General features: G+C 37.5%; 1 protein-coding gene across 2 annotated transcripts in view; it reads left to right on the top strand.

Moving 5' to 3' along the window:
• Nucleotides 1–13,475, top strand: part of GALNT1 (polypeptide N-acetylgalactosaminyltransferase 1) — a 118,229-nt gene that overhangs the window by 88,799 nt on the left and 15,955 nt on the right. For both annotated transcript variants that reach the window (XM_055324141.1, XM_055324142.1), the window contains 4 exons: nucleotides 3,773–3,980; nucleotides 8,815–8,985; nucleotides 11,307–11,424; nucleotides 13,119–13,299. In XM_055324141.1, the coding sequence (XP_055180116.1) occupies nucleotides 3,773–3,980; nucleotides 8,815–8,985; nucleotides 11,307–11,424; nucleotides 13,119–13,299 (678 nt within the window). The remainder of the gene's footprint in view (nucleotides 1–3,772; nucleotides 3,981–8,814; nucleotides 8,986–11,306; nucleotides 11,425–13,118; nucleotides 13,300–13,475) is intronic.

Here is a 13,475-nt window from a genome sequence, read left to right as displayed (position 1 = left end):
TTTACAGAGGCCTTCCTTGAACTCCCGAGATCAGGTCGTGTCCCTTTGGAACACTACACTCCTCCACGGCTCTCATCAGAGTTTGTTTTTTTTTTTTTAATTTTATTTTTATTTTATGATAGTCACAGAGAGAGAGAGAGAGAGAGAGAGAGGCAGAGACACAGGCAGAGGGAGAAGCAGGCTCCATGCACCGGGAGCCCGATATGGGATTCGATCCCGGGTCTCCAGGATCGCGCCCCGGGCCAAAGGCAGGCACCAAACCGCTGCGCCACCCAGGGATCCCTCTCATCAGAGTTTTAACTATTTATCTGTCTGTTTAATGACCATCTCCCATGCTAGACACTATATTCCAGCAGGGCTGTGTGCTCACCCTTCTTTCCTCAGTACCCACAGCACTTATTGCATAAACAGTCCAGAATTTAATGAGTGAATGAAAGAATAATCTACCAGTCAGTTAATCCTTGTCTTTACTTCTTGTCTGTATAGACTTCTAATTAGGTCACATAGCATGCCTGGTTTGCTTATGGCCTCAGGATACCTGATTTCACAGTTAACCTGCTGAGTTGTTAGTAGCTCCATTTATTACATAGGAAGTAGGTGCTATAATTATCCCTATTTTACTGATGAGGTTTAGCATAAACCTAGGGCTTGACCTCTAAACTGCTACATATGTCACCTCTCATAACTTTACTGTTATAGGGTCTAAAATGAAGACAGAGTCTGGATGAATCCCTACTTCTTGTCAGAAGTTATGTAATTGTCATCTCAGAAGGTTATCTTAAGGCTTAGAGCTGATAAAATGTTCCTAATCTGAGATGACTGTTGTTTTTCTCACTTTACACAAAAGGAAGCAGAGATTCTTATTTAGTACAGATTAGAAGTCAGATTTATTAGACTCTAAATTACTTGTTCATTCTGCTGCTCTTGAGAGTTCTGCCTAACATTTCTCAGATGTTGCTGTAAGCAGTGAATTTTCTCTGGCACACTTTCTGGCAACCTCATACTCCCTGATGGAGAGATGCCTAGGGATCCATTTATAGGCTAATAGCTATAAAGATACTCTGATAAACAAGATTCTCCCTTATTTTTAGATGACATAGTAGCTTCCACCCATAATCATTTAACCCTGGTGGCTTTATTTTTGTAGAATCAGGCTTGAATGAGTAGTTCCTAATCGCTAACTCAGCCCTGGGTCCATAATTCTGTATCATCTGTTAGGAAGACACCTATTTCTTAGCCTTCTTGCTTGAAGCCCACAAAGATCTGGAACAAAGATGCCAAGAAAATTTGTGGAATGGCAACTTTTTTGAGCTGCCAGACCAGAGAATCATGCATTTTTCATTTTATTTATAGACAGGACAGAGTATTTTAAACTTTCAGAGACGTGGGACTTGGGAATTAGATTGCTTTGATTCTTAAGAAGACTTTAAGCTGTCTGATATTTTTGGGAAAGCTTATTGGGAGACATCTTGCATATGACACACCCAACCTCAACCGGTCTGAAGCACTAGAATATATCCCACACCCTACCATTAAACTCTGAGCATAAAATAATTTAAATGTGTATAGCTCAGGTGATTCCACAGTTCTGAATTATTCTCTCTCTAGTTTTCTTCTAGGATTTCTTTTTAAATTTTTTTAAAAAGATTGTTTCTTTATTCGTAAGAGACGCAGAGAGGCAGGTACACAGGCAGAGGGAGAAGCAAACTTCTTGTGGGGAGCCTGATGTGGGGACTCAATCCCAGGACCCTGGGATCATGCCTTGAGCCAAAGGCTGACTCTCAACACTGAGCCACCGGGTGCCCCTCCTTCTAGGATTTCTTGTTATGAGTGAAAAGATGAGCTTTGAAGTCAGGCAGACCTGGGTTTCAATCTTGGATCCACCCCTTAGCAAGCTTTGTCACTTTGATGGTTCATTTTATATTATGAGCCTTGGATTTCTGTATCTAAAATATGTGTAACGACAGTCTCATGGATTTGCCGTTGTCAGAAGTAAATGATATAAAATATGTAAAGAGTCTGTCATTGTGCTAGACAGAAAATGATAGCTACTTCTACAAAATTTTGCCCTTCACCAAGATTGGTTCTCTCCTCACCTTTTTATTCAGAATGGAGTTATATTTCTCTGACCCTAAGATTTTGTTCATAAAATCAGTGGTGACCCAGTAGGAGTTCTACTCCAGATATACATTTTTTATTTATTCATTAGAGACACAAAGAGGCAGAGACCTAGGCAGAGGGAGAAGCAGGCTCCCTGTGGAGAGCCTGATGTGGGACTTGATCCCAGGACCTCGGGATCATGACCTGAGCCAAAGGCAGATGGTCAAACAGTGAGCCACCCAGGTGCCCCTGTACTCCAGATATTTTACAGATACTGTTTTTTAGCCCAGCTACATTAGGAAATACATTAGCAGAACTGGAAATGATCAGTATTTTGGTATGATGGGGATATATAGGCCTTTCTCTTTCAAATCTTCATATCCTGATTATTTCATTATTGATCATTCTAGTCTCACCAGTTCAAACAGGCAAGAACCATGTCACTCCTGTTTATCTTTTCATCTGTGCTACATAGGAAGCCCTTTGGGTTCCCATGGTTAGTATTTAAGGAGACCCTTAATACATATATTGTGCTTCCTGGGACGTTCCCTTTACTAGAGTCCTATGGGACAGATCTAGTCCTAGGAGTCCCAACAGTTCTCTTTTCACGTTTTTTCTCCCCTAAAGAGATATCCTTACACCTATCCTGCTGGGATGAGTTGAAAAGACATTTGACCATACCACCCTCAATAGCTTCTCTAGCAGAAATTCCATAAACTAACCTGATGAGGAAGCTGAGCCTTTCCTACTTTTTAAAGTCAGGTATGTACTTTGGAGGCAGGACTTCCTTGGCTTAGGGGCATAGCCTCTATCTCAACACTCCAGAATAGTTACTGATTTCATTTCATGCAACCACTTTCCCTTTCTTTTTTCCCCTTTTTCTTCAATTGTCTTTCCCTCTTAAGACCTTTATTACTTAGACCTACTTGTCTGCTAAGGAACTCTGGTCTTACACTTATAGTCTAGCATTTCCCCTCTAAGCTTGACCTCACTCCTTGCCTCTTGATAGAAGAACTGGATTGTCAAAGACTGGTAGTCAATAAGACAGGTGGTTTTGGATTGGATTTTGAAGAACTCCCACAATTATCTGAATTCTAACAGCTCTTGCATATTCTGTTCCTTCTGTCTATTGAGGTCTGGATTTAATGCCTTTTTTTTTTTAAGATTTTATTTATTTATTTATTCATAAGAGACACAGAGAGAGAGAGACAGACAGAGGAAGAAGCAGGCTCCATGCAGGAAGCCCGACATGGGACTTGATCCTGGGTCTCCAGGATCAGGCCCTGGACTGAAGGCGGCGCTAAACCGCTGAGCCACCTGGACTGTCCTGGATTTAATGCTCTTGAACTGCTTTCTCTCTGCTCCTAATGCTTAAGCATGACTAGAAAAAGAAGTGAGCTGCCAGAATTGCTTAGGAAACTGGTGACAAGTCTGTCTGTGTTTGAGCCTGAGCTCAAAGGCTCTCCTGATTCTTCATGTAATAAGGTAGAGGCAGCTTTAGGAGAGGCTCTCAGGAATAAAAAGACTCCCTGTAGTAAAAGGGGTTTGTGAATCAGGGCACCTTACCATGAGTGCTCAGTAAATATGTGGTGAATGAATATTGCAAAAAATTGCTTTACATCTGGGTAGCACCAGGTCAGTCTTTTTATTTTTTGTTCTGTTAATTTTTCAGACTTTTTGAAAAGACCTCTAGAGAGTTATGTGAAAAAATTGAAAGTACCAGTTCATGTAATTCGAATGGAACAACGTTCTGGATTGATCAGAGCTAGATTAAAAGGAGCTGCTGTGTCTAAAGGCCAAGTGATCACCTTCTTAGATGCTCACTGTGAATGTACAGTGGGATGGCTGGAGCCTCTCTTGGCCAGGATCAAACATGACAGGTAATTTTCAGAAGTCTGTAAATTTGTTTTCGTTGTGTTTGTCCTAAACTGTATGGTAAGCTGCAAAATTCTGTATATATAAATAAATGCACAAGTAATTTCCTCTGAAGTTTCCTTTAAAATATCTATGAAAAACTCTCTAAATTAAAAGTGAAGACAACCGTGAAGAAATGTTTGTAGTCTTGCTGATGAGGCTGGATTAGGAAGCATGTTGTTCACATGTATACCTTAGGCTCTATTTACTAAATGGGAGCAGAACAGAAGACCGTGAATCAGGAAAGGTGGGATAAAACCCTTTATTGTCCCTGCTGTCTAAGGCTAAGACCAGGCCAGGCAAGTCATCTCCTCCCTTCCTCTCCTACGTTACTGAGACTATATCACTCACCCTATAGCACAGCAAGAAAAAGGGGATAGAGAGATACACATTGTATCCTAAAGTGCGTGATTATAGTGGAAAAGCACTATAATCTCGTATGATACAGGAAGAGCAATGGGAGCAATGCAGGCCTTTTTCAAAGAATTGCCTACTGCTGGTCCCTGGCATAATTGTTGTGTATCAGGAGAGAAGCTGCCTTCCGTCTGCTAAACTTAACATTAGTTGAATTTCTTCTTGTCATTGCACTTTGAGCTAGAGGCTATTTGTGCCAATTTAACATTAAGGTTTTGATTTCAGCAAGGTAAACCCATACTAGTCGAGTGAAGCATAGCAAAAGCCACTGTATCTGTTCTGTTTGTTAAGATACTGGGACTACATCTCGCCCCTTTAAAGGTGAATAAATAGGGAAAACCAGCATTTGGGCAATGAGAAGATCCAGCAGCTTTAGGAAGGAGAATACTGCCTGCATAAGGAAGAGGCAGGAAGCATTTATCCCTGTAAATTGTTTTCTGTGAGTAGTAGATGACTGATCTGGGAAATACTGGCTTGCACGAAGACCACACATAAGCAGGAGCCTGGACCCATGGAGAGAAAGCAGCAGTGTGAGGAGATGACAGAAATAAAAGGGGAGATGACTAGAATGACAATGACAATTTCCAGTTTGAGCTTTGTAGTAGATTAGGTATCCTGAGTAACATTTCCAACTGAAAGAGCTTAAATGCTGGATATATTACAAAACACATTTTTAAACGCATCATTGAGCTTGCACAGAAGTCAGAAGTTTTGCAAATGTCAAAACAAACTGAGACAAATGAGTGGTCCAGACACTAAAACCAGCTCTCACTAAAACTTGGAGAGTTTCTGTCAAACTTAGAGGACACAGAGCCTCTCTCTCTGCCTTGATAGACAAATGGATAGGAAGATAGGAAACCAGATCTAGGCCCTGCCTGAGGCTGGAAGATGAATAGCAAACACCTGTGTGTAAAGCTAGGCTCTTTTATCTCCATGTGAGTGAGAATGAGAAATAAATACTACCACACCAAAGAAAATTTGCCTGTTTCAACCTTGCTATGGGGGTGGTGATAGGGAAACAGATCGCCTCTAATAATTTGTAAATATAGAAAAGTACGGAACCAACTCAGCTCTTTATGAGACTAATATAACTTTGATATCAAAGTTAGAAAAGAAGTACATGGAAAATTACCCAAACCTACTCAAGAACACTAACACAAAAATCTCGTATCAGAAAACTTGAGTCCACTGGGAGGAAAAAATTATTATATTTTATATATATACACACACACACATATATATACGTGTGTATATATATTTATTTAAAGATTTTATTTTATTTTATTTTTTTGAGAGAGTGAGAGAGCAAACAAGCATGAAAGAGGGAGGAGCAGAGAGAGAGAGGGAGGGAGAAGCAGACTCCCTGGCTGAGCAGAGAGCCCAGCATGGCGCTCAATCCTGGGACCCTGGGATCATGACCTGAGCCCAAGGCAGATACTTAATGATTAAGCCACCCAGGTTCCCCAATATATTTTTATTTTTATGTGAAAGTACGTAAAAGAATACATGAATAATTGGTTTAGTTTAATAGTACAAAGGAATTCACACAATACATCCTTATTAGCATTTCTGAAACTGTGATTAAAACTGTATCATGAAAAAATCTCTGATCACAGGCAGCCTGGGTAGCTCAGCAGTTTGGTGCCGCCTTCAGCCCAGCGCATGATCCTGGAGACCCAAGATCGAGTCCCACGTCAGGGTCCCTGCATGGAGCCTGCTTCTCCCTCTGCCTACGTCTCTGCCTGCCTCTCTCTCTCTCTCTCTCTCTCTCTCTCTCATGAATAAATAAAGAAAATCTTAAAAAAACAAAACAAAACTGATTGCTTCGGTAGGTACAGAAAAACGTTCATTTATGATGAAAATGCACATCCACTTAGGAGTAAAAGTACTTAGTGAACTATTAGAGAATGTAAATTTTCTAATCTGAAAGGATGGCTTAAAAAAAAAAAAAGCCTTAGCTAACAAACATATTAATGGAGAAAAGTTGAATTTTTTTTAAAGAGAGAAAGTGAGAGCACATGAGAGGGGGAGAGAATTTTAAGCAAGCTCCATCTGCAGAGTCCAACACAGGGCTTAGTCTCAGGACCCTGAGATCATGACCTGAGTTGAAATCAAGAATTGAATGCTTAAATGACTGAGCCACTCAGGTATTCCCCCCTCCAAATAGTTTATAAAAGATACAGAGCATCCTTATGATGCCCTAAATTACTACTCTTACTTAGTATTATTAGGAATCTTAAGTTTTACAGTAATAGAAGAAATAAAGGGTGTAAGGATTACAAAGGAAAATAAAATACACTGTCAATTGGAGATGATGTCTTAATGGGAAAAAAAAACTTATACAAAACAGTAGACATAATAATAATTTAGCAGTATTGCCAAATATAAGATCTCTATAGAAAAGACTTCTCCACACCAGCAAGGAATAGCTAGAAAAGATAATGTAAAAAAAAAAAAAAAAGAAATACCATTTATAATAGCAATGGAAATCATAAGCTATATAACAAAATATATATAGAGGCACCTCGGTGGCTCTGGTTGAGCATCTGCCTTTGGCTCAGGGTGTGATCCCAGGGTCCTGGGATTGAGTCCCACATCAGGCTCCATGCTCAGTGAGGAGTCTGCTTGTCCCTCTTCCTCTGTTCCACTTACTCCATGCTCACGTGCTTTCATGTTCTCACTCCAATAAATAAATAAATAAATAAATAAATAAATAAATAAATAAATAAATAAATCTAAATACATAAAATAGAACACTTGAAATTTACTAGAAGATTAAGTGGAGAAGAGGATAATATTCACAGATAGAAAAATAAAAATAACCAATTCTCCCCACACTGATCTATAAATTCAGTGCATTTCCAGCTGTAATCTTAACAGAATGTTCTTGGAGGAACTGACTTGATTCTATTATGTTGAAATCATACTTTTAAAAAGGTAGCTAGGAAACTCTTAAAGAAGAAGAGTCAGGTGCAACGGGCTGGCACTACCAGACATCAGGACTTTTTCTGAGGCTAGATGAATTGTGATAGTGACCTGTTGATGCAGGAATTCACAAATAGACTAGTGAAACAGTAATGTCTAGAAATCATCCCATGTTGATATGGAACTTGACTTGCGACAGAGAAGGTGTTGATAGTTACAGCAGAGAGGAAAAAAGACCATCAAATAAATAGTGCTAGAATAATTGGTTATCTATAAGGACAATAAATGAAGTTGGACACTTACTGTATATCATAATAAAATCAGTTCCGTAAGATTAAAGGCTTAAATACGAAAAGCAGAAATAGAATTCTTTTTGAAGACCACATAGGAGAATATCTTTAGATTTTGGGGTAGGGAAAGATTTCTTAAGACAGGAAAGATGAACATGGTGAGGATATGACACACTCTAGAGTGTGGCTGCCTGGGACTATAAGTAAGTATACCTTTCCTAGGAAGGAGCTGTAGTCATATGGAAGTTTTTGTAGGTTTATTAAAAAAATCACAATTCCAATAGAAAAAATTTTAAATATCTGGGGGATAAGACAATTTGTATGAAGAAATATAAATCTGTGGGGAAAATATCCTTTCTAATAACTAGAAAATATAAAATTTTAAATTGTGAGATGCTATTTAACATTATTGTATTAGCAAAAATATAGGAAAATCACACCCAAAATTGATAGCATTATAAAGAAGCTGCAGGGAGAAACATATACTATACTTATGTATATGGAAAGCAATAAAGATTAGTGTTAGAGAAAAAAATTATTTCCATTAATTTGGTTAAACCCATTCCTATCTTAAAAGGAAAATACTGGTTTTATGAACATGTTCACTTAGTATTTTAATAGCAAAAAACTGTGAGGAACACAAATATCTACGAGTTTATTAAGAAAATTATTACCTTAAAATGATTAAATATGTAGTCATTAAAAGTATTATTTTTGGAAACTATAAATATCTGGAGCGTTCTCACATGTGGCAAATACTTAAAAGTATGAACAAGAAGGGATGGAAGGGTTTTAAGGGTTGTGAGTATAATAAGTAATTATGCTGAGGGGCGCTTGGGTGTCACAGGTGGTTAAGCAGTCTGACTCTTGTGTTCAGCTTGAGTTGTGAGATAGAGCCTAGGATTCCACTCAGCTCAGAGTCTCCTTAAGGCGCTCTCTCCGTTTGCCCCCTTCCTCGCATGTGCGCTTGTTTGCTCTGTCAAATAAATAAATCTTAAAAAAAATTATGCTAACTTAGTAGGTTATAGCAGGAAATTTTCCCACCATCGCTTTTAACATTATAGAATGTATTTTTATTTTAAAAACACTTAGCATATAATTATAATATAGTTGTCATGCTGTGCCTCAAAAAGGAAAGTGAAGATTTTTTCATTTGCTTTTATAATTTTAGGAAAACAGTGGTATGTCCTATCATTGATGTGATCAGCGATGATACTTTTGAGTACATGGCAGGCTCTGATATGACCTATGGTGGCTTCAATTGGAAGCTCAATTTCCGCTGGTATCCTGTTCCCCAAAGAGAAATGGACAGAAGGAAAGGTGATCGAACTCTTCCTGTCAGGTAATTAATTTGTCAAACGTTTTCCCAAAAGTGCTATTGACAGGGAATAGTGGAGCTTTGGGAATCATATCAAAAGGATTATTTGTGTATTTTGAGCGACGTGAGGCATTTGTATACAATACCATACGTATTATTATTTTAAAGATAGCTTTTTCCTCTGATCAATTAATAAAGTAGGGATTTTTCACTTAGATAAATCTAGTGCACCTGAGAAGTGATGGTGACATGTATATGTTCTTTTGTCCCTACATGAAAAACATTTTGCAAATCTGTCAGATTTGTGCTTTCAGTTGTTAAGGATAATGATATTTAACTTTCAGTCCAGCTGTCACTTAATTAATTGTAAGTGTAAGTGTAATGTGAAAATATTACCTAAAAGTGGGTCATAGCACCAAAATACAAGCTTGGAAATTCAGACTTGTACCATCTGGATCGTAGTTACTGACTGATGAGGTTAGAAAAGCTTGTTTCAGATATAAAAATAACCAGAATTGACAGAAGTATAAAAAAAGATTTCTGTGAACACATTCTGACTTTTCCTCTGTTTTATACTTTGTCATCTATAGATTTTTTTCCAAAAGGGATAAGAATCTTTATGCTGTTTAGAACCTTGAAACTGAGAGTAGTATGAGTATCTGAACAGTCCTCAGATTTGTTCGGGCAGCATTTGCCTGCTGCCTCTGTAGTGATGGAGAGCCCTTCAGAGCCAGGCCTTAGCTTTCTCCCATCCCAGGCTTCTCAGGCTTGCTCTGTCTTCCTTGAACTCAAGTGCCGTTCTGGCAAAGCTGAGGAGAATTTCATTAATTCTATGCTGAGTCCTTTCCTATAGCAGAGGTACTTGCCCCACTCTTTTGTGACAGTTCAAATAACCATCTAAATCAGGGCTTCCTAAACATTTCAGGGCTACACGTCTTCTCTAGTAGGGGGAAAATGTACATGTGCAAATGGAAGGTTGATTATGTAATTCTAGGAAATGTAAAGATCTCAAAACACAGGTCAAGAAACCCCAGTACTAAGTGGTAACTCTGAGTGTTGGCCTGTTTCTTCTAACTTCTAACATAGTAGACTTATCTTTTCTTTCTTTCTTTTCTTTCTTTTTTTTTTTTTTTTTTGTCTCTTCTAAAATCAAAGTGCATCCTAATTTTTATGTGGAAATGACTATTTCTACTGGAAAGGCAAATGCTACCACCCTTCCAACAGCATGCAATCTGTATGTTTTAGGGTATGGAATCAGAGGTGACAATTCATCCTAAAAATGTGATCACCATAGTCTCCTCTGTCCCTAGAATTTAATTATTTTCTTTTAGCTAGAGTCCATTTTTCTCCATACTCATCCTTCACGGAAATCAAATTGTTAACTGGTATCCATTTATTCAGTCCTTCTCCATTATCATTTCTCTACTTAATTCCACATTATCATTTCTCTACTTAATTCCACCTATGTACATCCCTGGGCCATGTTCTGATGAATTGGGCCCCTCTTCTGCAGGGGAAGTACCATTCTTGGTCAGGCAGACAATCCCCTGAGGAGTATACTAATTGTATTCTTTACTTCATCTCCTTTCCTGAAAGGTTTCTGTAGTAGGTATAGGAAAAGGTCCTCATTGTTTCATCCTATTTGATCTATCTCTTTGCAATATTTGCTGCATTTTAGAACCTACTGTGTTAGAGTTGCTAACATGAATCTAGTTGGCTATATAGTCAATTAGTTAATATAGTCAGTGTAGTTGTGAGGAATTATGGGAAGGTACCCAGTCAGATGGAGAGAATTATGACATCTAGCTTCAGTTTACAGAGTTTCACATGGAAGCTTAATCAGGACCTGAGGACCAAGAAAGGTGCTGAAAACAGGAGAGGTCTTGGGACAGGACAGAGAAGGCTGTCAGGGCACAAAGTGTGACAGTGGGTAGGCCTAGCAGTCAGCATGACAGGGGTAGGTCATGTCTGAAGACCAAATAGCACAGCAGAAAAACACAGAGAATCCTTAGGTTTCTGTGAAAGTTTCTGAAGAGTGTAAAAATAAGCATTTACTCTCTATTTATAAAAGGTTAATGAAAATACTTTTAAAAACAAAAACTGAGGATACCTGGGTAGCTCAGCGGTTAAGTTTCTGCCTTCAGCTCAGGGCATGATCCCGAGGTCCTGGGATTGAGTCCTGCATCGGACTCCCCACAGGGAGCCGCCTTCTGCCTCTGCCTCTCTCTCTCTGTCTCTCATGAATAAATCAAATCTTTAAAAAATAATAAAATAATAAAAATAAAAACTGATTATAAATTATAAGTTATTAAAATTAACAGTATAGTATTATGATTGAATTGCAGAACACCTACAATGGCAGGAGGCCTTTTTTCAATAGACAGAGATTACTTTCAGGAAATTGGAACATATGATGCTGGAATGGATATTTGGGGAGGAGAGAACCTAGAGATTTCCTTTAGGGTAAGTTCCCTTTGAAAACAATGATCTTTTAACCTCAAATATAGATATGCTTTAATGATTCATGTTATGTATCTCAAAATAAAAATTGAATTTCGTATGAATTTTGTCAGACTTCAGAACCTCAGTTCATAAAAAAATTCATGTTTGTATTAAGGGTTCCTTATATACTGTATCTTAAGCAAATAATTCAGGTATCTTAATAGTTAAACTATAAAACTTACACAAGATTCCCTAGTTGTTTTGAATTTCTGTTATTTTCAAGGAAGTAATTCAAGCTCTAAAAATAAAAAACAATATGTAGTTTCTATATGCTACTATGGTACTTGACTGCCAAAAACATAATTTCACTTTCTGTAATATGCTTTGTCCTTCTGTTGTGAAAATTGTTCTCTTATATAAAACCTGGTCACTTTACTGGCTTTACATTTTTCAATAGAAAAAGGCAAAAGAATTCTGAAATTGCTCCAAGTTAATTTAACCCAATCAACCTTATATAAAACTCTCAAGCATTTCACATTCACTAAAATCAACATGTTAAGTGACACTCTGTATTTCTGAAAATTACCAACTTGAGACACATAGCTCATAGTGGAAACCACATTGAACTGCATTGTAATATAACCCAGCTACCTCACTTCATTCCTAGTGGATCAGTTTGCTGTCTTATAAAAGGAGAGATTTGAAAAAAATAAAAAATAAAAAATAAAAAAAATAAAATAAAATAAAATAAAAATAAATAAATAAATAAAAGGAGAGATTTGGACTCTAGATCATCTTTGTGGTAAAAGAAGTCTAAGGTGTGTGTGCAGGGAAAAATATTTATTGATGAACTAAATCAACTGAATTATTAGAAATTTTCTTAGTGGGGCACCTGGGTTGTCCAATCTGTTAAGCATCTGCCTTTGGCTCAGTTCATGATCTTGGGGATCAAAATCCTATCCATCTGTATCACTTTGTGAATCCGGGAGAACTTTAAAGTAGAGACACTGAATATTTAACAAAATCAAAACTTCTCAAAATCTGTTTTAATTGTGAATAACAGATTTTTAGCTTACAGAAAAATGCATTTTGAAAGGAGCAGAAGGATAATTTCATTAAACTAAGAATGTAAACTCAAGCATGATGATCTTTCTTTTCCTTTTTTTGGTTTTTATTCTCATGAAGATGACAGCACAGTATGCTGTCACTGTCCCAGGGAATAACTCATGAGAGATCCAGTTTAGATTTCTAGGGTCTGCTTAATGTACAGGCTCTGACAGGTTTGGAGAAGGAGGAACAGATAGGACTCTGGCCAAATACTCCATGGTCAAAAGTTTTTTGACTATAAACCATGCATGTACTATACACAAAATTTAAACTTGTTTTAAAATATAAACAACTCAAATTTGAACTTACAATCTTTTTTAAGTGTTGGCCTGCAGTTAGAAAAATATTGTTCAGACCTCTGTTTTTTCTGCATTTAGCCTTTAACCTTTCTTTTCTGAATTTAACCTTCAACTTTAGGTTTGATCAGAACTAAAAATTCAGAAAAGTACAGTTCTGAGGAAGCACTGGCTTTATGACCATATAGCAGGCGCTCAATTGTATGTATGGTCATGATTCAATGAAATTTTAACTGTGTACATCCATAGATGTGAGCAATTTTTTTAAAGCTATCAGGATCTTATTATGGTCTTCTTTGCTATTGTTTTCAGATTTGGCAATGTGGAGGAACTTTGGAGATTGTCACTTGCTCACATGTTGGACATGTGTTTCGGAAAGCCACACCTTACACTTTCCCAGGAGGCACAGGACAAATTATCAATAAAAATAACAGGCGACTTGCAGAAGTGTGGATGGATGAGTTCAAGAATTTCTTCTATATAATTTCTCCAGGTTAGCATTATTTTGCATTAAAAATACAAGACTAGAACTTTCTTGTCCTTGGTCTAAATGCATCTGAAAGGTAAGAAGGAGGTTAAAAAAAAACTTTGAGAAGAGACAAAGAACCAACCTCACAGGGTTGTCTTAAAAAATAAATGAAATCACACACAGTGTACAGAGTGCTTAGC

Source organism: Nyctereutes procyonoides, unplaced genomic scaffold, assembly GCF_905146905.1.
Source record: "Nyctereutes procyonoides isolate TBG_1078 unplaced genomic scaffold, NYPRO_anot_genome, whole genome shotgun sequence".
NCBI classification, from domain to species: domain Eukaryota; kingdom Metazoa; phylum Chordata; class Mammalia; order Carnivora; family Canidae; genus Nyctereutes; species Nyctereutes procyonoides.
This window is presented reverse-complemented; position numbering and strand designations above follow the sequence as displayed.